This window comes from Aptenodytes patagonicus, chromosome 8 (assembly GCF_965638725.1).
Source record: "Aptenodytes patagonicus chromosome 8, bAptPat1.pri.cur, whole genome shotgun sequence".
Taxonomy (NCBI): domain Eukaryota; kingdom Metazoa; phylum Chordata; class Aves; order Sphenisciformes; family Spheniscidae; genus Aptenodytes; species Aptenodytes patagonicus.
The window spans coordinates 4,629,368-4,654,918 of NC_134956.1; the positions used below are offsets into that span (position 1 = coordinate 4,629,368).

General features: G+C 57.6%; 1 protein-coding gene, 1 long non-coding RNA gene and 2 pseudogenes across 3 annotated transcripts in view; all 4 read right to left on the reverse strand.

The window, feature by feature from the left end:
- LOC143163914 (uncharacterized) overlaps positions 1 to 4,597 on the reverse strand; it is a 35,639-nt gene extending 31,042 nt beyond the window's left edge. The window contains exon 1 of one of the 2 annotated variants that reach the window (XR_012995992.1): positions 4,379 to 4,597. This is a non-coding gene — a long non-coding RNA (uncharacterized LOC143163914). Of the gene's footprint in view, positions 1 to 4,374 lie in introns of both variants that reach the window. The other variant, XR_012995991.1, reaches the window with a different exon arrangement.
- A 3,352-nt stretch (positions 4,598 to 7,949) lies between these two features.
- On the reverse strand, positions 7,950 to 12,092 carry LOC143164308 (E3 ubiquitin-protein ligase PHF7-like). Its single transcript, XM_076346780.1, has 10 exons — positions 12,039 to 12,092; positions 11,428 to 11,529; positions 11,023 to 11,147; positions 10,777 to 10,939; positions 10,584 to 10,690; positions 10,253 to 10,366; positions 9,982 to 10,100; positions 9,709 to 9,797; positions 9,046 to 9,255; positions 7,950 to 8,015 (listed from the first exon to the last, which is right to left on the reverse strand). The coding sequence occupies exons 1-10, from the start codon at positions 12,090 to 12,092 to the stop codon at positions 7,950 to 7,952; spliced, it is 1,149 nt and encodes a 382-aa protein (XP_076202895.1).
- A 3,283-nt stretch (positions 12,093 to 15,375) lies between these two features.
- Positions 15,376 to 18,821, reverse strand: LOC143164309 (E3 ubiquitin-protein ligase PHF7-like; annotated as a pseudogene).
- A 3,284-nt stretch (positions 18,822 to 22,105) lies between these two features.
- LOC143164310 (E3 ubiquitin-protein ligase PHF7-like) lies at positions 22,106 to 25,551 on the reverse strand (annotated as a pseudogene).

Consider the following 25,551-nt stretch of genomic DNA (forward strand, 5'->3'; position numbering starts at 1 on the left):
GGCGGTTAGTACAATGCTTAGCCTCCTAAGAATTACTTTTTGCAGAACAATCTTCATCCAGCTGCTTGCTGAGGTCTTTGCCTTGCTGCTGATTTTGAGCTTTCTAATGTAAAGCCTGTTTTAGCCTGTGACTCCTTATAGCTTACACTGTGAAAGGACTGGTTTATAATTTCGTAGTACAAACTGCAAACAAAATAAATAGGCTACCTAATTAAACATTAACTTTAGGGAAGACTTACTTCAGTGTGTTCTGAACTGCCCTAACCAACTATCAAGTACCTTAGTTTAAAGCAATAATATCCTACTAACCCACATTTGCATCTTCATTGAAAATATACAGATTTTAAGTTAATTCAAATTACTTACTGCATCTTACATGCCAGTTTCATCTCAAAGAAGCTAAAAAGTACTTGTAAGGGGAAAAATATTTTTAATTTATGTATAAGCAGAAATTAAAACAAATAGGGCTGTTATCTAAACTCTGTTTTAAAGAACATCTAAAAGTAGATAACATCTAAAATCTAACACTATTAGATTTTTTTTTTTAAACTACATGGCATAACTGTCAGGGTTAAAAAGCCAAAGATTTAATCAGACAAACCCAAGCTCTAGACACACATTGTAACACGGAGACCTCTTTCAATGTTCTCATCAATGAATTCATGCACATCTCAACATCATATTCCCTTTTTTTTTTTTAAGCATAAGAACCTTTTCAAGTCTGTAACATCTTTGTTCTTCCTTCTTTAAAGAAAACCACCCAAAAAAATGCCTTTGCCTTTTTAACTGACAATATTCTGCAAGAACACTTACAAGAGACAGGCCCCACTTTCTCCTTTTAAAGAATTATCATTTTCATGATGTTTTATACAATGAGGGAACAGATTATCTTCCATAGAAGATGAATACTATAGGATATCATTGTGGAAAGCAGCTGTATCATTCAGTTAGCTATATGGCATTTATATTTAACATAGCAAAGCGTAAAATGAAAATAGAGAACACAAGTCAGACTGCATCATCTTCAATATTCTGAAAGTTAAATACAGTATGTTCTGGAGGTAGAAAAATAAAGATCGTAGGGGGTGCGTGTCCAAGTTTTCTTAGAGAGTATCATTTTGCAAAACCAAATTACATCAAGATACATGCATTTGAAATGAGCACTCGAGTTGAAAAGCAAAGACACTCTAATCATCGCACATATTGCGATAAAACTGATGGCGAAAAAAGTTGTAATTCCCAATAGGGCTGTTTCAAACACTGTAAATACTGCTTCTAAAAACATGGGGAAAATGAAACTTTAACAGCAAAGATATTGACGAGTATTGGGAAATTTCTCAAAGCATGAGCTCATTCCTTTACAGAGATGGAAGCTGTACGTGAAAGGTTTATTATCTGCTGCTCCACTTGCACTGGATCGTAACTGCTAACAGAAACGCAAGCCACATACACGGACGAGGAGAAGGCACGTAGTATGGCTGGGAAGTTACAAAACTTTCCATGCCAAGGAACAGAGAGTCCTCTGAAGGCATCGCTGGTTGGTAGGAAAAAAATAATCCTTTGGCTTCTCTGCTCAGACATCAGTCATTCGGTGCAACCTACCCACCAGCAAGTCGTGCTTTCGGTTCCGCCAGCCCGGTTAAGCTCGGCGGAACTGCGCTCAACCTGAGGCCGGAGCTGGGCAAGCAGCGGGCAATGCCCGCCGGCAGCCGGCGCGGTGCGGATCGGGCCCCGAGGGGCCGGGGCCGGGGGCCGGGGCCGGGCCGGGGCGCCCCCCTCGCGGCCCCACTGGCGGCCCCGGGGGCGCGGCGCGGTTGGAGCCGCCTGCGCTGGCCCCGCGCCGCCGGCGGCACGGCCGCACCCGGGGAGGGGACCCCGGCAGAGCCGGCCGGGGCGGGAGGAGGAGGGGAATTGGGGAAAACAAACGCCAGCGCCAAGCAGCGGGTCACGCAGCCGCCCTTCTTTTTTGTGCGTTTTTCTGGACGCCGGCAGGCTGCAAATCACCGGTTCTCTCAGAGCCCATTTTGTGCTTAGTTCCTTGGGGCGACTGCGGGCAAACTGGGGCGGGGGGGGGGACACGACATCAAACAAGTGAAAATCAGGGAGCTGGATCTTCGTCTCTCTGCCTGAATTCTAGCTGGCAAGCAGATTTTACAACCAACACAGGACATGCCTGCCCCTTGTGTAACTGCCACACTGGACCACAGATTAGCTGCTCGCTCTTGCTACGTAATTCCCCTAAACTTGTAACACACTACAAAATGCACTTAGTTCCACAATTACAGTTACATGCTTATTGCTTGTCATCCACATTAGGTTTTAGTTTATGCTTTCATAGTTTTTCTCAAAACAACCCCCCCCTACCAAGTACTGTTGGACATATTAGCCAACGTGGCAAAAGTTTCTGGATACAATGAGCAAATGCAGATGTAATATATTAACTTTGCCATAGTTATCTCCTAGTTGAGGATGCCATTTCCACGATCGGATGTTTAAATCAAGGAGCTTCTACACAGCAATTATCTACACTGAAATTTTGGGCATGTTTGCATTCAGAAAGTACTTGATCACGAGTAAAAATAAAGCCAAAGTCTCCTGGTAGGAATTTTTAGGAATTTGTATCAGACTGTGTTACGTCTGAGTCTAAGACTGCCATTCTCCAGGGCAAACGGATCAAATCCAAATATATTAATGCATAAGCAAATTAAACAAGAATGAATCTTCATTTTTGCTCGGCAATATCTTAAGTAAAACATGAAAACATAATGCCTGTAAGATGACTGCAGTCTTCTTTTTTAGCGCAAGCTGCAGCACCAACAGTTTTTGCAGAGAGCAGACTGTTAACCACCAGCATAAGAAGTGTGTGTGTGTGTTGGTTTTTTTTTTTTTAAGGCACTGCTCCACTCAAGTGTTTCAACACTTACCTGCCTTGGATGAAAACAAGTTAGCAAATTATACAGAATTACCACTTATCAGCTGAATGATGGAAACTGATGGTGCAATGTAAAATGAATTACCTTAAACCGCTTTTGTGGCTAAGATTTACCACATTGTCTTGCATTGGACGCAGGGTAACAACATGCACATGCTCACTACCATCTCTTCTGAGAAACATCTGTTCTTTTAAATACAGTAACATCATCAGAAGCAGCCAGATAATACTTTTGTCTTTTCAAAGTTAACGTACATACCTGGGGCTTGGACACAGGACAACATCACTACCATTAAAGTACAGCTACTTAACAGCTGCTCTGTATTAACCAACAGCACGCAGGCCATTAGTCAGCAGCAAACATGGGCTAAAACCAAGTGTTCACTGGTGTCTTATGCTAATGCATTTTACCTTTCTGTTTCCAAGGAAATAAAACTACATGCTGTTTCATTCAGTAACTACATTCAGCTACTGTGCCGAATACATGAATACACAAAAATTTAAGTGGCTCAGTAGCATGACCAATCCCTCAAGAATTTATGTCCTAATGATTTGAATGGTACTCTCACTCCGCAGTCACATCAAAAAGTTATATTACTATGCTACGGTGCAGCAAAATGACGGTAGCAGCCAGGCTAGGGCCAGCTTTCACTGCTTCAAGTTTTAGAAGCCTCTTGGGAAGCCTGGACACTTGTTCAGCCAGCTAGCCCACACTGCACTCCGTGTTGCTATTTGAGTACTGTTGTACTCAGTCCAGCTGGATTAAAGCTAACTAGTGATACGCCTTCTGAACACAGCACAGCCATAGCCTCAGGCTCCTAGGACCTTTAGGGAGAATGTCCTCACTCTCAAGCTGAACAAGCTGTTTTTGGATTATACAAAATGGATGTTAATATACCTGCAGTAATGAAATGCTGGTTAAAAACAGCACCTGTCTTCAGCAAAGAGATGCCTAGTGATGGCTTCCACAGTTGTTCCTAAAATGCTGCGCTGCTCAAGTCATTTTTCAAAGGTGCTACATGCATAAAGCTGTCTGGGGAAGAGAAGGGGAGAGCATGCACATGGAAGAGTGACATTAGGTGCGGGAGGAGAAGAAAACAGTCAACTATTACATAACAGAGAGCTGGGTTTTGCTTCTGGAAGCAACTGGTCTCTCCTTTTTCCTCATTTTGTCACCATCGTTCACACTCCCCCCCCCTACACTACAAGGTCTGAAAGCACACACAACACGCTAGCAATTTAACAGCTGGAACAAACAAATAGCAGGGAAGGTGGCAGGGGTATCTTTTAGGCTCTGATGTATTTAGTATCAGACAGCTGATCCATACTAACTCAGGTTCAGAAAAACGCAGCTGTCCATCTAAACAAGTTAGTTCCTTACCTTGTGTGCATGCAGACCTAATAACTACACAGTTTGCTGAAAGGCAGGCACATTGTTTTACCTACAAAATGGTGTAAGCAGACTGCAACAGCGTAGAACTGGCTACCCTGAAACACAGGCAGCAGAACCACCAGATGATGAACACTCCGTGCTTCGGAGAAGACGATACAGAGCTAAGCAGAAACTAAAAGATCAGCAAACACAGCCCTGTCGAAAAAGAAAAACGCATGCCAACGAAAGAGCTCACGGGCTGATGTGTAACGTTGCGTTTGCGACCCCTTCCTTCCCCCCCCGCCCCCCCAATCTTTCCCGGGACCGTGCCCCAGCCCGCTGGCGACACCCGTTTGCTGTCTGCAGCACGGCAAAACCCGTACAACCGGTGCCACCGTCAGGAAGAAACTGATACAGCATTTACATGGCAGCTCTTGCGGAGTAACACGCTTTCGATTTACGGCATGCAGTATTGACATGTTGCTACTGCTGAGAGACCAGGTGTTTCCAGTGAAACGTTTCATATTTTCAATACATCAAGCCAGTAGCATAATTAGATATAATTTTCCACACATCTGACTTTAAACACCACAGGGGAAACCACCGATTTGTAAGGAAAGAAAAGAGATGTCAGAAGACAAAGGGGATGAAAGGGAAGACTGAACAAAGATACTAAACATTCATGTTTGCAATATCCTCAAATATGACAGATGAAACATCATTATGAAAAAAACCCCTACTAAATCTTAAGACATCAAAATGTGCCACCTTCATAATTTTGTAAATATGTAAAAATCTTTTAAAAAGCAGTCGGGTATTCCTTTGGCCAGTCATATCAATTTAATAAAGTGATTTGATACAGCAGTCTTTACTCTTAAAATATTCCAAGGACCTGAGTAACCTGAGCGATCAGATTCCAGGAAAGCAGTGATTGCTAGCAAAACAAGTCAGCCATTTTGTGTAAGCATCAATGCTGATCTATGCATAAGTGCAGATTTACTAGAAAGAGGATTTTCTGGTAATGTGCTACTGCATAATATATATTCTCTCCTGGCAAACCGGTACAAACATGTTCCTTGTTATGGTAAAAGTCAAAGAGAATTTAGCTTAGTGCTCCTTCACCTTCTCCAGCTATCCTACATGAAAATCCATGCAGGTTGAAATGTGCAGCTGTACAAACCCTAGTGAAGTCAGAAGGGCTGATAGCAGGTGCCCAGCACTTGTATTCCTTTGCTAATTTGGGGCTTTGATGTACCTGTTTCTTAGTTTAACGCCCATCAAAGTGGCCTGAAAAGATTAGTCTTGATTGAAAGCATATACTGCTGTAAATAGTATGTCATTAGGACTCTTCACACTACAATGTACTACATCTAGCAGTTAACAGTTGTGAAGCTCTGGATCACAGGAAAGCAGCGCATTAGAACATCAATGCTACAGGAATTCTTCGGAGAAAATAAGAGCGTGCAGAAGTAGTAAGGCAGTATCCTGCAAAATGTGGCATTTAGTACAACTAGGAGGACCTCCTAGCCTCAGAAAGGATCATGCACCACAAAACCCAGTTCAATTTAAGATCTTCACAAAGCAGCATGACACACCAAGGTATTTAAAAATTGAGTCTGATCTCATGGCTTTCAAAGATAAAGCTTGTTACCTATAATCATCATTTCATATTTGCCAAAGAATATGTGAGAGTAAGTAATTTTTTTTAATCTGTTTTCAATCTTCTATAATGCAAAATGAATTCTGAAGACACAAAACCAAAAAGAAAAAATGACTGAGACAAACTTCAGAAGGCATAGAGAAGAGAACAAAAAACAGAACTTCAGAAAAAAGTTTTTATTCTTCATCTACTCAGTACTTTGACTATTTGCTTTTTCATCTTCTGTCCTCTAACTTGTCCCTCTCCAGACAAGACAGTTTTCAGCTTTCTTAACTCAGCGGTGAATTTCCCCAATCATTGACATGCCATTAAAACTCTGGTTTACCTGAAATAAACAACAAGGGATTCTCAGTGGAAGAGACTTGCAGAAGCCTCTCAACTGCTGATCATTCACCTCTAACAATGCTCACAGTCATCTCCTAACACACCTGAGCTTCCCATCTTTCTGCAAGGGAAAGACTCTGCAAAAGTCTAGGAAGGAGCAGGTAGCGTAGGGAAGACTGAAACCTTCCCTTGCTAGCCGCCTTCTTGAAGGCCTACGAGAATGTCTCGTGGAGGAAAAATAAAACCTGACACGAGGGAAGTGTAGAGCAGAGGCCATTTACCCTCAGAAACTTACTGTACCTGGGCGAGCTACAGGGCAGCTGAGGGAGCTGTTTCATCAGTCCCTGGGGGTCTTTGGCAATAGTGCTGCAGTACAAGCTTCCATCCAGAGCCAGGAGGAGTCCCTGGGGGAAGGCAGTCCAGGCTGACGGGTCAGGTGAGAGCCCAGGCAGCAGGGACATTTCCTCAACAAGCACCACTAAGTCCACTACTGAACCTGCCAGGACAAAAACCAGACGGTGTCTCAGGCACGACCAGAGTAGGACAAAAGGAATGCGAAATCCAGTATCGGAGAATCCAGGCATCCAGGTCCGACATGCAACTCGGGACCGAGACAGAAACCGGAAACCCCAAGAAGCCCGTCTGCAATACTCGCTGGCTGACGCTGCTGAGAGTGACCAGAGGCTTCCCAGGCTGCCTCCTTCAGCTCCTGCTTTTAGCGTGTCCTCAGCCATCCTCTTCTACCAGCCACCTCCCAAGACAAACTCTGGTGCTCAGGGTTTCCTTCTCACCAGGCTTTCTGAGATTTCGCTCGGCCTTCCGACGCCAGGGCATTGCAGAGCTCCGTTAGCTAGATGCCGACAGAGGTGAACGGTGCCAGGGAACAAGCACCTCGGTTCAGAGCGAGGCTGTGCACGACCACAGCTCTTTGACCAGCTCCGTTGGAGCTCCGTTGCTCGGGAGTGCCTCGGAGCTCCCATCGCAATCCCCCTGAAGAGCACTGCCTCTTCTGGCCATGTCTAGACCTCACGTCTTCCCAGTCACAGCAGTCAAGAATAGAAGGACAAAGTGCTGCCACCCAAGTTCTCTTTTGGACCCCCTATACCTCCTTTCCTTCCTCATTGCCTCTTCGTTGGCAGAAAAGCCCATCAGGCCTCCCGGGTTCCCCTGCCTTCCTCAGAGAGGACAGCTGCTCCCTACTTTAATGGATCGACTGTCATGCTGCATTAAGGCCTATTATCAGGCACGCACCGTAAGACCACCTGTGGTTTGCCTGAAGAGCAGAGGGCTGTTCAGACCTGTACAGCCACCCGACGGGATTCCCTTTGCGCTTTGGTCACCATTCTTCTTTGATCCAGCCTTCTAGCTCTCCGCCAACTTCCACAGAGCTGTTCAGCAGTCACTCTGCAACCAAATCTTTTCTCCTTCCTGCGCTAGAAAGGTACTTGCTGGTCTCCAACAGGAGGGAAATCCTTTTGGGTGGCTGACATTTCCCAGGCCCCTTGTTACCCTCCCGTAGAGCACATGTGATTTTTTTGCTCTAAAGGGCGTCTGACGGGACTCAAGCCCTCAGTAAGAGGTACTGCTCTGACTCTCCTGAGCTCTCTGGAGTAAATTCCTTACCCGGTGTTTGCAATCCCTCTTAAAAAGGATTTCTTGGCTTATACCGCAAGAGGGAAGCCTTCGGTTGGTACAGCAGCAATCCCGTTGGGGAACAGGACCCGGAACTGGGGAACGGGGAACGCCCTTTGGCTACTGTAGAAACACAATCTACAGAAATCTTCATGCCACAAATACAGACGTGACACCGAACTGAACTTTTAAAGAAGAGCAGCTTTGCCACTTTGGCACAATTCTCACTAGCCTAGGCAACGAGGACAGGAAGTTGGTTAGAGCCTTGTCCAGAACGAAACAGAGTTGAAGCGTGTCAAAAGTCGCCGGGGCCGGGGCGCGTGATTTTGGGGGGCGAGCCGCGAGGGCCATGCCGGGTGGGTGGGCGCAGCCCACATTGGCGGGAGACAGGCGGCGGTGCCGACTGGGCCGTGCCGGGCCACCCTCCCCGGGGGCGGGGGCAGAGGCAGAGACCCGCGGTCCCGGGGCTGGGTGTGAACTTGCCCCGGGGAAACTGAGCAGGCTGGGAGGCCAGCGAGGCCCGAAGCACACGGCCATGGCGCTGGGCAGCCGGCCAAGGCCAGCCCGCAAGGAGGGAGGTGTGGGGAAGGTGCTGCCAAGCCCCGGGAAGAAGACAACCCTCTGGGCCCAGCCCCTGACGCTGCCCCTCCAGAAAGGGAGAGGAGGAGACGGAGGAAGCCAACAAATCAGCGTGGAACCTCCCAGTGCCGAGATTAACGGCCAACTTTATTGTGCCGGTGGAGGGGGTTCAGGGCCAGCACTCGGGGACGGCGCACGGCTGGTCCCGTGGCGGCGTCTGGGCCGGCTGTAAGGATTTTGGGCCCGACGTTGCAAGCGGGAGCGGTCTCGCGTCCGCACAGGCCCAGGGGCGCTGGAACGGCTGCTGCCCTGAAGTGGCGGGGAGCCGCAGGAGGACCCCGATGGCAGCTGGCTGGCGGTGCTAGGGCTGCTGGTCTCCGGTGCCGGGGAGCCGCAGGAGGACCCCGATGGCGCCTGGCTGGCGGTGCTGGGGCTGCTGGTCTCCAGTGCCGGAGATCCGAGAGACTGCCCTGATGCCGCCTGGCTGGCGGTGCTGGGGCTGCTGGTCTCCGGTGCCGGGGAGCCGTGGGACAGCCCCAGCACCACCTGGCTCGGGGTGCTGCTCTCAGCACCTGGTGCTGGCGCGTGGCTGCTCTCACGCCGTCTTCTGGGCCGGCTGTAGGGCTTTTGGGCCCGATGTAGCAAGCGGGAGCGGTTTCGCCTGCGGTCAGGCCCAGGGGGGCTGGAGCGGCTGCTGCCCTCGAGCACTGGGGAGCTGTGGGACGGCCCGGATGCCACATTGCTGGGGATGCTGGCCTCCGGTGCCAGGGAGCCATGGGATGGCCGTAATGCCGCGTGGCTGCCGGTGCTGGGGCTGCTGGTCTCCGGTGCTGGGGAGCCGCAGGAGGACCCTGATGACGCCTGGCTGCTGCTGCTGGGGCTGCTGCTCTCTGGTACCAGCGAGCCCTGGGACAGCCCCAGCACCGTCTGGCTGGGGGCGCGGCTCTTAGCACTTGGTGCTGGCGCACGGCTCCTGTCACAGCATCTTCTGGGCCGGCTGTAGGGCTTTTGGGCCCGACGTTGCAATCGGGAGCGGTCTGACACCCGCTCAGGCCCAGGGGGGCTGGAGCGGCTGCTGCCCTGAAGTGGCGGGGAGCCACAGGAGGACTCCGATGGCACCTGGCTGCTGGTGCTGGGGCTGCTGGTCTCCGGTGCTGGAGATCTGAGAGACTGCCCTGATGCCGCCTGGCTGGCGGTGCTGGGGCTGCTGGTGTCGGGTGCCGGGGAGCCGTGGGAAGGCCCCAGTCCTGACTGGCTAGTGGTACTGGGGCCGGCGAGCTCCGAGCTGGCACTGGAGGCTGTAAGGGGAAGCAGGAAGGTCAAGGGCACGGCCCCCCAGGCCCGGGGCAGGATAGGCCAGGGCGGTGCCCCCAGCCCTCCTGGAGCAGAGGGGCTCTGCCAAGCCCACCCTGGGCACCCGCTGGCAGGCCTTGCCTGGCCCCTGGCCCCAGCCCAGGGGCACCCGGGTGCTTTGCCTCTTACCGGTGCCCAGGCCAGCACAGCTGTTGCACTCCCAGCTGGCCGTGCTGTTCGTCAAGCAGGAGCAGCGTCTGTGGGTGCCCTCGGCAGCGCAGGAGCAGCACAGGAGCAGGTGCCAGGGCCTGGGGAAGCAAACGGGTTCATGGCTCTGAGGACAAAGTGACCGCAGCACGGGATTGTCCGGCAGAGTTCTTGTTCTTAGTCCTTGCGCTTCGAGCCCTTGGCGAGACAGGGATCCCGTGCAGAGCCCCGGGGTGCAGCTTTGGCAACTTACCCCTCTTCCTCTGCCTGCTCCCTGCCTCCTGGACAAAGGCACTCACTGGCATCGCAGCGGCTGTGCCTCTCGCTTAGTGCCGCGTATGCATGGCTGTTCTCCCATGATGGCAGTCTGATGGAGAAAGGAAAATTGATGAGCCCCTGCTGCCCCGGCACAAGGCAGATGCAGGGCGTCCCTGCTCTTCCCCCCCGGCCCTGTTTCCAAATCCTCCGTGAAGCTGAAGCCCAGACTCACGGGACAGTGGAGGGCCAGGACTGCTGGGGCAGGCCCTGGCACGGCACAGCGCTTGCACCCTCCTGTCTTGTGAGCCAGGCAGAAGGACACCAACCTGAAGGGGATCCGGATCCCCATGGCGAGCATTTCTGAGACAAATACATCGCTGTCTCTACAGAGGGGGCACTGGAAACGAGAAATGCCAGCGCAGACAGCCTGTCCCTGCAGGAGCAACATAAGGAGCATGAGTGAGGCCCTGGTGCTGCTGAGTGCCTGCTGTGCCCCGGGGGCGAGGGAACGGCTCCTACCTGGATGCAGCCCCTGTGGAACCAGGCGTGTTTGCACGTTGGGCACACCATGGTGCTGTAGGACTTTCTGTCCTCCACAGGGTCCAGGCAGATGAGGCAGGTGGTGTTCTCCTCCGGAGCCGCCTCCACTGCCTGCTCTGGGCGGTGCTCCCAGCAGAAGGACCTGGGGGGAAGAGGAAAGGGGTGGGCGAGGTGAGAAGCGCTGGGTCCTTCCGTGGTGGCGGCGAGGAGGGGAGAGGGAGGTACCTGTACTGAGGAAGGAACTGGGTGATGCATCCACCCTCCACGGCACAGGGGAGATGGAAGCTGCGGTCACAGCCCGTCTCCCGGCAGGTGATGGCGGCCCCGCTCTCGCCACAGACGAAGCAGCGCTGGAAAGAGCACAGCAGCCCCCATCAGCGGCAGCCTCAGGGCCTCCACAGCCAGCCCCACGCCTCCGGGCAGGGCGCAGGATGTGGCCGCTACGGGGTCACACCCCGCAGATCCGCCTGGCGGATGAGGCTCCTGTGCTGGAGCCGCTGTGGAGCTGCTGGGAGCAAGACTTTTGTCCCAGAGCTGCTTGGAAGGGCTGGGATTTCTTTCTCGGGGTCTGGGCTAAGCTCCCGCAAACCTCTCCTGGCACAAATCTCCCTGTTCTTGTCAGGCCCTCACCTTCTGCGCTGCCCGCTTGATCGTGCGTTGAATATCCTCAGGGAGAAATCCCATGAGTCCTACTTTCTTGTCCCATTGCTGAAAAAGCTCGTTGGCAAAAAACTGCAGAAGAGAAAAGACGAGGAGCTGATGAGGAGAGCGTGGCAGGGACAGCCTGTCGGAAAGCTGGAGGGAGCCCCGGCGGAACTCACCAGGCAAAACACATGGACACAGAGCCCTTGCTTCTCCAGTTTGCACCCATAGATATCCGGGTCAACCTCTGCCCGGCGACACAGCAGGCATGCTGGAGGGGAGAGAGCAAATGCCACCGGGAATGAGCACCTCTGCGGGGCCGGGGGAAGCGTCCCTGAGGGATTGCCCCAAGGGCCTGCTCTGTCCCTGCCTAGCTGGCTGATGGGCAGGGCTGGAGGCCTTGGAGAGGAAGGGGGCACTGCGGGCACGGGTGTCCCAGCAGGTGACACCCAGCAGGTGCCCAGCCTGGGCCCCGCTCGCTGAGGAAAGGAGCGGCCCTGCCCCGGGGCGGCTGGGGAGCTCCTGCCTCCCCCTGCCACCGCTCTCGGCCCCACGCTGACCGCCCCGCCAACCCCTCTGCCAGGCTGCGGGAGGGATACTTTGCTCTCACCCTGCTCCATCGAGTCGGGGGCCTTCTCCTTCCTTGCGGACATGGCGCACGTCAACGGTGAGCGTTTGGAGAGTCCCTGTCCCAGCAGCGCCGGGGTGTCTCCTCCAACTGCTCCTCTGCTGACCCTGAGGGAGAAGCAGGACGCGGCTGAGGGAGAAGCGAGGCGCGGGCGAGCTTGCAGCCCAGGCCCAGAGCCCCGAGGTGTGGGGCCCCCCTCCTCCCTCGGCAGCCCCGCGCAAGGCCCGTCCCTCCCCTGCCCTCTCCTCACCTCACCAGGTCGCACTGACGCACGGCCTGAGCCCGGCGTTCCTTTTTGTGGGCTTGGCCCCGCGGGTCACCATGGCCGCTGTGACATCAGCACCGCTGGCCTGCGTGCGCCCCAAATACGGGCAGGGACGCCCTCGGCCACCGCCTCACAGGGGTGGGTGTGAAGTGCCGAGGCGGGGGCCCGAGCCCTCGGCACCCATGCAACCGGGGCGGCTGCTCCTGCAGCAAGTGCAGAGTCAAATGCCAGGTCCCCCGGGGCAGCCGTCGAGGGTGGCACTGTTGGCCGAAAGGCGCTGTTCAGGCAGCGCGACTCCAGGGCTCCAGCCCTGGCCGAGGGAAATCTCTGCTCCTGGCCCCGGCACGGGGAGCGCTGCCAGCAGGTGGGGGAAGGTGATCCTTCCCCTCTGCGCCGCACCGGTAAGGCTGCATCTGCAGTACTGCCTCCGGTTCTGGGCTCCCCGGTACAGGGGACAGAAGGGACCTTTGAGCCTGGCCTGGGCTCACACATGCCATCCGCTCAGACGCGGTGGGTGGCCGGGGCACAGCACAGGACCTCAGGACGGCCCCTAAATGTCGCAGGTGGCCCAACATCTTTCCCCTGAACTCCTTAGGGCTTTGGTGATGTGCTGCCTCCAGAGCAAAAGGCAGCGGGACCGCGAGCTGGGGAGTCATGGCGGAAATGGCCTTTTTCCATGGCAATAAGCTGCCTTTCAGAGTCAGCGTGAGCCTTTCCTTGGCGGGGTAGGAAACCGCAAGTGGCTGTGGGGCAGCTTCGGAGGCGGTGGGTGGGAGTGTTGATCTGTTTGAGGGTGGACAGGCTCGACAGAGAGGGATCTGGACAGGCTGGATCGATGCGCCGAGGGTTGTCAAGCATTGGCACAGGCTGCCCAGGGAAGTGGTTGAGTCACCACCCCTGGAGGCATTTAAAAGACGTGTAGACGTGGCGCTCAGGGACATGGTTTAGTGGTGGACTTGGCAGTGTCAGGTTAACGCTTGGACTCGATGATCTTAAGGGTCTTTTCCAACCTAAATGATTCTGTGATTCTAATTACCATTCAATTATTGCTTATTCACCATTTGGTTGCCATTTGATTTTCATTCAACCATCGATTAATTACCATCTGATCATCGCTTAATCATTAATAAACCCCTTTTAGTTAACCCCACAAGGATGACTTCTCTGAATAATTCACCTGCGACACCAGGACAAAACCCAGACGGTGTCTCAGGCACGACCAGAGTAGGACAAAAGGAATGCGAAATCCAGTATCGGAGAATCCAGGAATCCAGGTCCGACATGCAACTCGGGACCGAGACAGAAACCGGAAACCCCAAGAAGCCCGTCTGCAATACTCGCTGGCTGACGCTGCTGAGAGTGACCAGAGGCTTCCCAGGCTGCCTCCTTCAGCTCCTGCTTTTAGCGTGTCCTCAGCCATCCTCTTCTACCAGCCACCTCCCAAGACAAACTCTGGTGCTCAGGGTTTCCTTCTCACCAGGCTTTCTGAGATTTCGCTCGGCCTTCCGACGCCAGGGCATTGCAGAGCTCCGTTAGCTAGATGCCGACAGAGGTGAACGGTGCCAGGGAACAAGCACCTCGGTTCAGAGCGAGGCTGTGCACGACCACAGCTCTTTGACCAGCTCCGTTGGAGCTCCGTTGCTCGGGAGTGCCTCGGAGCTCCCATCGCAATCCCCCTGAAGAGCACTGCCTCTTCTGGCCATGTCTAGACCTCACGTCTTCCCAGTCACAGCAGTCAAGAATAGAAGGACAAAGTGCTGCCACCCAAGTTCTCTTTTGGACCCCCTATACCTCCTTTCCTTCCTGATTGCCTCTTCGTTGGCAGAAAAGCCCATCAGGCCTCCCGGGTTCCCCTGCCTTCCTCAGAGAGGACAGCTGCTCCCTACTTTAATGGATCGACTGTCATGCTGCATTAAGGCCTATTATCAGGCACGCACCGTAAGACCACCTGTGGTTTGCCTGAAGAGCAGAGGGTTGTTCAGACCTGTACAGCCACCTGACGGGATTCCCTTTGCGCTTTGGTCACCATTCTTCTTTGATCCAGCCGTCTAGCTCTCCGCCAACTTCCACAGAGCTGTTCAGCAGTCACTCTGCAAGCAAATCTTTTCTCCTTCCTGCGCTAGAAAGGTACTTGCTGGTCTCCAACAGGAGGGAAATCCTTTTGGGTGGCTGACATTTCCCAGGCCCCTTGTTACCCTCCCGTAGAGCACATGTGATTTTTTTGCTCTAAAGGGCGTCTGACGGGACTCAAGCCCTCAGTAAGAGGTACTGCTCTGACTCTCCTGAGCTCTCTGGAGTAAATGCCTTACCCGGTGTTTGCAATCCCTCTTAAAAAGGATTTCTTGGCTTATACCGCAAGAGGGAAGCCTTCGGTTGGTACAGCAGCAATCCCGTTGGGGAACAGGACCCGGAACTGGGGAACGGGGAATGCCCTTTGCCTACTGTAGAAACACAATCTACAGAAATCTTCATGCCACAAATACAGACGTGACACCGAACTGAACTTTTAAAGAAGAGCAGCTTTGCCACTTTGGCACAATTCTCACTAGCCTAGGCAACGAGGACAGGAAGTTGGTTAGAGCCTTGTCCAGAACGAAACAGAGTTGAAGCGTGTCAAAAGTCGCCGGGGCCGGGGCGCGTGATTTTGGGGGGCGAGCCGCGAGGGCCATGCCGGGTGGGTGGGCGCAGCCCACATTGGCGGGAGACAGGCGGCGGTGCCGACTGGGCCGTGCCGGGCCACCCTCCCCGGGGGTGGGGGCAGAGGCAGAGACCCGCGGTCCCGGGGCTGGGTGTGAACTTGCCCCGGGAAACTGAGCAGGCTGGGAGGCCAGCGAGGCCCGAAGCACACGGCCATGGCGCTGGGCAGCCGGCCAAGGCCAGCCCGCAAGGAGGGAGGTGTGGGGAAGGTGCTGCCAAGCCCCGGGAAGAAGACAACCCTCTGGGCCCAGCCCCTGACGCTGCCCCTCCAGAAAGGGAGAGGAGGAGACGGAGGAAGCCAACAAATCAGCGTGGAACCTCCCAGTGCCGAGATTAACGGCCAACTTTATTGTGCCGGTGGAGGGGGTTCAGGGCCAGCACTCGGGGACGGCGCACGGCTGGTCCCGTGGCGGCGTCTGGGCCGGCTGTAAGGATTTTGGGCCCGACGTTGCAAGCGGGAGCGGTCTCGCGTCCGCACAGGCCCAGGGGCGCTGGAACGGCTGCTGCCCTGAAGTGGCGGGGAGCCGCAGGAGGACCCCGATGGCAGCTGGCTGGCGGTGCTAGGGCTGCTGGTCTCCGGTGCCGGGGAGCCGCAGGAGGACCCCGATGGCGCCTGGCTGGCGGTGCTGGGGCTGCTGGTCTCCAGTGCCGGAGATCCGAGAGACTGCCCTGATGCCGCCTGGCTGGCGGTGCTGGGGCTGCTGGTCTCCGGTGCCGGGGAGCCGTGGGACAGCCCCAGCACCACCTGGCTCGGGGTGCTGCTCTCAGCACCTGGTGCTGGCGCGTGGCTGCTCTCACGCCGTCTTCTGGGCCGGCTGTAGGGCTTTTGGGCCCGATGTAGCAAGCGGGAGCGGTTTCGCCTGCGGTCAGGCCCAGGGGGGCTGGAGCGGCTGCTGCCCTCGAGCACTGGGGAGCTGTGGGACGGCCCGGATGCCACATTGCTGGGGATGCTGGCCTCCGGTGCCAGGGAGCCATGGGATGGCCGTAATGCCGCGTGGCTGCCGGTGCTGGGGCTGCTGGTCTCCGGTGCTGGGGAGCCGCAGGAGGACCCTGATGACGCCTGGCTGCTGCTGCTGGGGCTGCTGCTCTCTGGTACCAGCGAGCCCTGGGACAGCCCCAGCACCGTCTGGCTGGGGGCGCGGCTCTTAGCACTTGGTGCTGGCGCACGGCTCCTGTCACAGCATCTTCTGGGCCGGCTGTAGGGCTTTTGGGCCCGACGTTGCAATCGGGAGCGGTCTGACACCCGCTCAGGCCCAGGGGGGCTGGAGCGGCTGCTGCCCTGAAGTGGCGGGGAGCCACAGGAGGACTCCGATGGCACCTGGCTGCTGGTGCTGGGGCTGCTGGTCTCCGGTGCTGGAGATCTGAGAGACTGCCCTGATGCCGCCTGGCTGGCGGTGCTGGGGCTGCTGGTGTCGGGTGCCGGGGAGCCGTGGGAAGGCCCCAGTCCTGACTGGCTAGTGGTACTGGGGCCGGCGAGCTCCGAGCTGGCACTGGAGGCTGTAAGGGGAAGCAGGAAGGTCAAGGGCACGGCCCCCCAGGCCCGGGGCAGGATAGGCCAGGGCGGTGCCCCCAGCCCTCCTGGAGCAGAGGGGCTCTGCCAAGCCCACCCTGGGCACCCGCTGGCAGGCCTTGCCTGGCCCCTGGCCCCAGCCCAGGGGCACCCGGGTGCTTTGCCTCTTACCGGTGCCCAGGCCAGCACAGCTGTTGCACTCCCAGCTGGCCGTGCTGTTCGTCAAGCAGGAGCAGCGTCTGTGGGTGCCCTCGGCAGCGCAGGAGCAGCACAGGAGCAGGTGCCAGGGCCTGGGGAAGCAAACGGGTTCATGGCTCTGAGGACAAAGTGACCGCAGCACGGGATTGTCCGGCAGAGTTCTTGTTCTTAGTCCTTGCGCTTCGAGCCCTTGGCGAGACAGGGATCCCGTGCAGAGCCCCGGGGTGCAGCTTTGGCAACTTACCCCTCTTCCTCTGCCTGCTCCCTGCCTCCTGGACAAAGGCACTCACTGGCATCGCAGCGGCTGTGCCTCTCGCTTAGTGCCGCGTATGCATGGCTGTTCTCCCATGATGGCAGTCTGATGGAGAAAGGAAAATTGATGAGCCCCTGCTGCCCCGGCACAAGGCAGATGCAGGGCGTCCCTGCTCTTCCCCCCCGGCCCTGTTTCCAAATCCTCCGTGAAGCTGAAGCCCAGACTCACGGGACAGTGGAGGGCCAGGACTGCTGGGGCAGGCCCTGGCACGGCACAGCGCTTGCACCCTCCTGTCTTGTGAGCCAGGCAGAAGGACACCAACCTGAAGGGGATCCGGATCCCCATGGCGAGCATTTCTGAGACAAATACATCGCTGTCTCTACAGAGGGGGCACTGGAAACGAGAAATGCCAGCGCAGACAGCCTGTCCCTGCAGGAGCAACATAAGGAGCATGAGTGAGGCCCTGGTGCTGCTGAGTGCCTGCTGTGCCCCGGGGGCGAGGGAACGGCTCCTACCTGGATGCAGCCCCTGTGGAACCAGGCGTGTTTGCACGTTGGGCACACCATGGTGCTGTAGGACTTTCTGTCCTCCACAGGGTCCAGGCAGATGAGGCAGGTGGTGTTCTCCTCCGGAGCCGCCTCCACTGCCTGCTCTGGGCGGTGCTCCCAGCAGAAGGACCTGGGGGGAAGAGGAAAGGGGTGGGCGAGGTGAGAAGCGCTGGGTCCTTCCGTGGTGGCGGCGAGGAGGGGAGAGGGAGGTACCTGTACTGAGGAAGGAACTGGGTGATGCATCCACCCTCCACGGCACAGGGGAGATGGAAGCTGCGGTCACAGCCCGTCTCCCGGCAGGTGATGGCGGCCCCGCTCTCGCCACAGACGAAGCAGCGCTGGAAAGAGCACAGCAGCCCCCATCAGCGGCAGCCTCAGGGCCTCCACAGCCAGCCCCACGCCTCCGGGCAGGGCGCAGGATGTGGCCGCTACGGGGTCACACCCCGCAGATCCGCCTGGCGGATGAGGCTCCTGTGCTGGAGCCGCTGTGGAGCTGCTGGGAGCAAGACTTTTGTCCCAGAGCTGCTTGGAAGGGCTGGGATTTCTTTCTCGGGGTCTGGGCTAAGCTCCCGCAAACCTCTCCTGGCACAAATCTCCCTGTTCTTGTCAGGCCCTCACCTTCTGCGCTGCCCGCTTGATCGTGCGTTGAATATCCTCAGGGAGAAATCCCATGAGTCCTACTTTCTTGTCCCATTGCTGAAAAAGCTCGTTGGCAAAAAACTGCAGAAGAGAAAAGACGAGGAGCTGATGAGGAGAGCGTGGCAGGGACAGCCTGTCGGAAAGCTGGAGGGAGCCCCGGCGGAACTCACCAGGCAAAACACATGGACACAGAGCCCTTGCTTCTCCAGTTTGCACCCATAGATATCCGGGTCAACCTCTGCCCGGCGACACAGCAGGCATGCTGGAGGGGAGAGAGCAAATGCCACCGGGAATGAGCACCTCTGCGGGGCCGGGGGAAGCGTCCCTGAGGGATTGCCCCAAGGGCCTGCTCTGTCCCTGCCTAGCTGGCTGATGGGCAGGGCTGGAGGCCTTGGAGAGGAAGGGGGCACTGCGGGCACGGGTGTCCCAGCAGGTGACACCCAGCAGGTGCCCAGCCTGGGCCCCGCTCGCTGAGGAAAGGAGCGGCCCTGCCCCGGGGCGGCTGGGGAGCTCCTGCCTCCCCCTGCCACCGCTCTCGGCCCCACGCTGACCGCCCCGCCAACCCCTCTGCCAGGCTGCGGGAGGGATACTTTGCTCTCACCCTGCTCCATCGAGTCGGGGGCCTTCTCCTTCCTTGCGGACATGGCGCACGTCAACGGTGAGCGTTTGGAGAGTCCCTGTCCCAGCAGCGCCGGGGTGTCTCCTCCAACTGCTCCTCTGCTGACCCTGAGGGAGAAGCAGGACGCGGCTGAGGGAGAAGCGAGGCGCGGGCGAGCTTGCAGCCCAGGCCCAGAGCCCCGAGGTGTGGGGCCCCCCTCCTCCCTCGGCAGCCCCGCGCAAGGCCCGTCCCTCCCCTGCCCTCTCCTCACCTCACCAGGTCGCACTGACGCACGGCCTGAGCCCGGCGTTCCTTTTTGTGGGCTTGGCCCCGCGGGTCACCATGGCCGCTGTGACATCAGCACCGCTGGCCTGCGTGCGCCCCAAATACGGGCAGGGACGCCCTCGGCCACCGCCTCACAGGGGTGGGTGTGAAGTGCCGAGGCGGGGGCCCGAGCCCTCGGCACCCATGCAACCGGGGCGGCTGCTCCTGCAGCAAGTGCAGAGTCAAATGCCAGGTCCCCCGGGGCAGCCGTCGAGGGTGGCACTGTTGGCCGAAAGGCGCTGTTCAGGCAGCGCGACTCCAGGGCTCCAGCCCTGGCCAAGGGAAATCTCTGCTCCTGGCCCCGGCACGGGGAGCGCTGCCAGCAGGTGGGGGAAGGTGATCCTTCCCCTCTGCGCCGCACCGGTAAGGCTGCATCTGCAGTACTGCCTCCGGTTCTGGGCTCCCCGGTACAGGGGACAGAAGGGACCTTTGAGCCTGGCCTGGGCTCACACATGCCATCCGCTCAGACGCGGTGGGTGGCCGGGGCACAGCACAGGACCTCAGGACGGCCCCTAAATGTCGCAGGTGGCCCAACATCTTTCCCCTGAACTCCTTAGGGCTTTGGTGATGTGCTGCCTCCAGAGCAAAAGGCAGCGGGACCGCGAGCTGGGGAGTCATGGCGGAAATGGCCTTTTTCCATGGCAATAAGCTGCCTTTCAGAGTCAGCGTGAGCCTTTCCTTGGCGGGGTAGGAAACCGCAAGTGGCTGTGGGGCAGCTTCGGAGGCGGTGGGTGGGAGTGTTGATCTGTTTGAGGGTGGACAGGCTCGACAGAGAGGGATCTGGACAGGCTGGATCGATGCGCCGAGGGTTGTCAAGCATTGGCACAGGCTGCCCAGGGAAGTGGTTGAGTCACCACCCCTGGAGGCATTTAAAAGACGTGTAGACGTGGTGCTCAGGGACATGGTTTAGTGGTGGACTTGGCAGTGTCAGGTTAACGCTTGGACTCGATCATCTTAAGGGTCTTTTCCAACCTAAATGATTCTGTGATTCTAATTACCATTCAATTATTGCTTATTCACCATTTGGTTGCCATTTGATTTTCATTCAACCATCGATTAATTACCATCTGATCATCGCTTAATCATTAATAAACCCCTTTTAGTTAACCCCACAAGGATGACTTCTCTGAATAATTCACCTGCGACACCAGGACAAAACCCAGACGGTGTCTCAGGCACGACCAGAGTAGGACAAAAGGAATGCGAAATCCAGTATCGGAGAATCCAGGAATCCAGGTCCGACATGCAACTCGGGACCGAGACAGAAACCGGAAACCCCAAGAAGCCCGTCTGCAATACTCGCTGGCTGACGCTGCTGAGAGTGACCAGAGGCTTCCCAGGCTGCCTCCTTCAGCTCCTGCTTTTAGCGTGTCCTCAGCCATCCTCTTCTACCAGCCACCTCCCAAGACAAACTCTGGTGCTCAGGGTTTCCTTCTCACCAGGCTTTCTGAGATTTCGCTCGGCCTTCCGACGCCAGGGCATTGCAGAGCTCCGTTAGCTAGATGCCGACAGAGGTGAACGGTGCCAGGGAACAAGCACCTCGGTTCAGAGCGAGGCTGTGCACGACCACAGCTCTTTGACCAGCTCCGTTGGAGCTCCGTTGCTCGGGAGTGCCTCGGAGCTCCCATCGCAATCCCCCTGAAGAGCACTGCCTCTTCTGGCCATGTCTAGACCTCACGTCTTCCCAGTCACAGCAGTCAAGAATAGAAGGACAAAGTGCTGCCACCCAAGTTCTCTTTTGGACCCCCTATACCTCCTTTCCTTCCTCATTGCCTCTTCGTTGGCAGAAAAGCCCATCAGGCCTCCCGGGTTCCCCTGCCTTCCTCAGAGAGGACAGCTGCTCCCTACTTTAATGGATCGACTGTCATGCTGCATTAAGGCCTATTATCAGGCACGCACCGTAAGACCACCTGTGGTTTGCCTGAAGAGCAGAGGGCTGTTCAGACCTGTACAGCCACCCGACGGGATTCCCTTTGCGCTTTGGTCACCATTCTTCTTTGATCCAGCCTTCTAGCTCTCCGCCAACTTCCACAGAGCTGTTCAGCAGTCACTCTGCAACCAAATCTTTTCTCCTTCCTGCGCTAGAAAGGTACTTGCTGGTCTCCAACAGGAGGGAAATCCTTTTGGGTGGCTGACATTTCCCAGGCCCCTTGTTACCCTCCCGTAGAGCACATGTGATTTTTTTGCTCTAAAGGGCGTCTGACGGGACTCAAGCCCTCAGTAAGAGGTACTGCTCTGACTCTCCTGAGCTCTCTGGAGTAAATTCCTTACCCGGTGTTTGCAATCCCTCTTAAAAAGGATTTCTTGGCTTATACCGCAAGAGGGAAGCCTTCGGTTGGTACAGCAGCAATCCCGTTGGGGAACAGGACCCGGAACTGGGGAACGGGGAACGCCCTTTGGCTACTGTAGAAACACAATCTACAGAAATCTTCATGCCACAAATACAGACGTGACACCGAACTGAACTTTTAAAGAAGAGCAGCTTTGCCACTTTGGCACAATTCTCACTAGCCTAGGCAACGAGGACAGGAAGTTGGTTAGAGCCTTGTCCAGAACGAAACAGAGTTGAAGCGTGTCAAAAGTCGCCGGGGCCGGGGCGCGTGATTTTGGGGGGCGAGCCGCGAGGGCCATGCCGGGTGGGTGGGCGCAGCCCACATTGGCGGGAGACAGGCGGCGGTGCCGACTGGGCCGTGCCGGGCCACCCTCCCCGGGGGCGGGGGCAGAGGCAGAGACCCGCGGTCCCGGGGCTGGGTGTGAACTTGCCCCGGGGAAACTGAGCAGGCTGGGAGGCCAGCGAGGCCCGAAGCACACGGCCATGGCGCTGGGCAGCCGGCCAAGGCCAGCCCGCAAGGAGGGAGGTGTGGGGAAGGTGCTGCCAAGCCCCGGGAAGAAGACAACCCTCTGGGCCCAGCCCCTGACGCTGCCCCTCCAGAAAGGGAGAGGAGGAGACGGAGGAAGCCAACAAATCAGCGTGGAACCTCCCAGTGCCGAGATTAACGGCCAACTTTATTGTGCCGGTGGAGGGGGTTCAGGGCCAGCACTCGGGGACGGCGCACGGCTGGTCCCGTGGCGGCGTCTGGGCCGGCTGTAAGGATTTTGGGCCCGACGTTGCAAGCGGGAGCGGTCTCGCGTCCGCACAGGCCCAGGGGCGCTGGAACGGCTGCTGCCCTGAAGTGGCGGGGAGCCGCAGGAGGACCCCGATGGCAGCTGGCTGGCGGTGCTAGGGCTGCTGGTCTCCGGTGCCGGGGAGCCGCAGGAGGACCCCGATGGCGCCTGGCTGGCGGTGCTGGGGCTGCTGGTCTCCAGTGCCGGAGATCCGAGAGACTGCCCTGATGCCGCCTGGCTGGCGGTGCTGGGGCTGCTGGTCTCCGGTGCCGGGGAGCCGTGGGACAGCCCCAGCACCACCTGGCTCGGGGTGCTGCTCTCAGCACCTGGTGCTGGCGCGTGGCTGCTCTCACGCCGTCTTCTGGGCCGGCTGTAGGGCTTTTGGGCCCGATGTAGCAAGCGGGAGCGGTTTCGCCTGCGGTCAGGCCCAGGGGGGCTGGAGCGGCTGCTGCCCTCGAGCACTGGGGAGCTGTGGGACGGCCCGGATGCCACATTGCTGGGGATGCTGGCCTCCGGTGCCAGGGAGCCATGGGATGGCCGTAATGCCGCGTGGCTGCCGGTGCTGGGGCTGCTGGTCTCCGGTGCTGGGGAGCCGCAGGAGGACCCTGATGACGCCTGGCTGCTGCTGCTGGGGCTGCTGCTCTCTGGTACCAGCGAGCCCTGGGACAGCCCCAGCACCGTCTGGCTGGGGGCGCGGCTCTTAGCACTTGGTGCTGGCGCACGGCTCCTGTCACAGCATCTTCTGGGCCGGCTGTAGGGCTTTTGGGCCCGACGTTGCAATCGGGAGCGGTCTGACACCCGCTCAGGCCCAGGGGGGCTGGAGCGGCTGCTGCCCTGAAGTGGCGGGGAGCCACAGGAGGACTCCGATGGCACCTGGCTGCTGGTGCTGGGGCTGCTGGTCTCCGGTGCTGGAGATCTGAGAGACTGCCCTGATGCCGCCTGGCTGGCGGTGCTGGGGCTGCTGGTGTCGGGTGCCGGGGAGCCGTGGGAAGGCCCCAGTCCTGACTGGCTAGTGGTACTGGGGCCGGCGAGCTCCGAGCTGGCACTGGAGGCTGTAAGGGGAAGCAGGAAGGTCAAGGGCACGGCCCCCCAGGCCCGGGGCAGGATAGGCCAGGGCGGTGCCCCCAGCCCTCCTGGAGCAGAGGGGCTCTGCCAAGCCCACCCTGGGCACCCGCTGGCAGGCCTTGCCTGGCCCCTGGCCCCAGCCCAGGGGCACCCGGGTGCTTTGCCTCTTACCGGTGCCCAGGCCAGCACAGCTGTTGCACTCCCAGCTGGCCGTGCTGTTCGTCAAGCAGGAGCAGCGTCTGTGGGTGCCCTCGGCAGCGCAGGAGCAGCACAGGAGCAGGTGCCAGGGCCTGGGGAAGCAAACGGGTTCATGGCTCTGAGGACAAAGTGACCGCAGCACGGGATTGTCCGGCAGAGTTCTTGTTCTTAGTCCTTGCGCTTCGAGCCCTTGGCGAGACAGGGATCCCGTGCAGAGCCCCGGGGTGCAGCTTTGGCAACTTACCCCTCTTCCTCTGCCTGCTCCCTGCCTCCTGGACAAAGGCACTCACTGGCATCGCAGCGGCTGTGCCTCTCGCTTAGTGCCGCGTATGCATGGCTGTTCTCCCATGATGGCAGTCTGATGGAGAAAGGAAAATTGATGAGCCCCTGCTGCCCCGGCACAAGGCAGATGCAGGGCGTCCCTGCTCTTCCCCCCCGGCCCTGTTTCCAAATCCTCCGTGAAGCTGAAGCCCAGACTCACGGGACAGTGGAGGGCCAGGACTGCTGGGGCAGGCCCTGGCACGGCACAGCGCTTGCACCCTCCTGTCTTGTGAGCCAGGCAGAAGGACACCAACCTGAAGGGGATCCGGATCCCCATGGCGAGCATTTCTGAGACAAATACATCGCTGTCTCTACAGAGGGGGCACTGGAAACGAGAAATGCCAGCGCAGACAGCCTGTCCCTGCAGGAGCAACATAAGGAGCATGAGTGAGGCCCTGGTGCTGCTGAGTGCCTGCTGTGCCCCGGGGGCGAGGGAACGGCTCCTACCTGGATGCAGCCCCTGTGGAACCAGGCGTGTTTGCACGTTGGGCACACCATGGTGCTGTAGGACTTTCTGTCCTCCACAGGGTCCAGGCAGATGAGGCAGGTGGTGTTCTCCTCCGGAGCCGCCTCCACTGCCTGCTCTGGGCGGTGCTCCCAGCAGAAGGACCTGGGGGGAAGAGGAAAGGGGTGGGCGAGGTGAGAAGCGCTGGGTCCTTCCGTGGTGGCGGCGAGGAGGGGAGAGGGAGGTACCTGTACTGAGGAAGGAACTGGGTGATGCATCCACCCTCCACGGCACAGGGGAGATGGAAGCTGCGGTCACAGCCCGTCTCCCGGCAGGTGATGGCGGCCCCGCTCTCGCCACAGACGAAGCAGCGCTGGAAAGAGCACAGCAGCCCCCATCAGCGGCAGCCTCAGGGCCTCCACAGCCAGCCCCACGCCTCCGGGCAGGGCGCAGGATGTGGCCGCTACGGGGTCACACCCCGCAGATCCGCCTGGCGGATGAGGCTCCTGTGCTGGAGCCGCTGTGGAGCTGCTGGGAGCAAGACTTTTGTCCCAGAGCTGCTTGGAAGGGCTGGGATTTCTTTCTCGGGGTCTGGGCTAAGCTCCCGCAAACCTCTCCTGGCACAAATCTCCCTGTTCTTGTCAGGCCCTCACCTTCTGCGCTGCCCGCTTGATCGTGCGTTGAATATCCTCAGGGAGAAATCCCATGAGTCCTACTTTCTTGTCCCATTGCTGAAAAAGCTCGTTGGCAAAAAACTGCAGAAGAGAAAAGACGAGGAGCTGATGAGGAGAGCGTGGCAGGGACAGCCTGTCGGAAAGCTGGAGGGAGCCCCGGCGGAACTCACCAGGCAAAACACATGGACACAGAGCCCTTGCTTCTCCAGTTTGCACCCATAGATATCCGGGTCAACCTCTGCCCGGCGACACAGCAGGCATGCTGGAGGGGAGAGAGCAAATGCCACCGGGAATGAGCACCTCTGCGGGGCCGGGGGAAGCGTCCCTGAGGGATTGCCCCAAGGGCCTGCTCTGTCCCTGCCTAGCTGGCTGATGGGCAGGGCTGGAGGCCTTGGAGAGGAAGGGGGCACTGCGGGCACGGGTGTCCCAGCAGGTGACACCCAGCAGGTGCCCAGCCTGGGCCCCGCTCGCTGAGGAAAGGAGCGGCCCTGCCCCGGGGCGGCTGGGGAGCTCCTGCCTCCCCCTGCCACCGCTCTCGGCCCCACGCTGACCGCCCCGCCAACCCCTCTGCCAGGCTGCGGGAGGGATACTTTGCTCTCACCCTGCTCCATCGAGTCGGGGGCCTTCTCCTTCCTTGCGGACAT

Bases quoted from the DNA above. Each gene is read 5' to 3' on its own strand.
- LOC143164308 (XM_076346780.1), bottom strand. From the start codon at position 12,092: ATGTCCGCAAGGAAGGAGAAGGCCCCCGACTCGATGGAGCAGGGTGAG. The intron at 10,691-10,776 runs GTAGGAGCCGTT...TTGCTCCTGCAG, and splicing joins TCCACAGGGGCTGCATCCAG to GGACAGGCTGTCTGCGCTGG. The intron at 10,101-10,252 runs GTAAGTTGCCAA...TTGCTTCCCCAG, and splicing joins GAGCAGGCAGAGGAAGAGGG to GCCCTGGCACCTGCTCCTGT.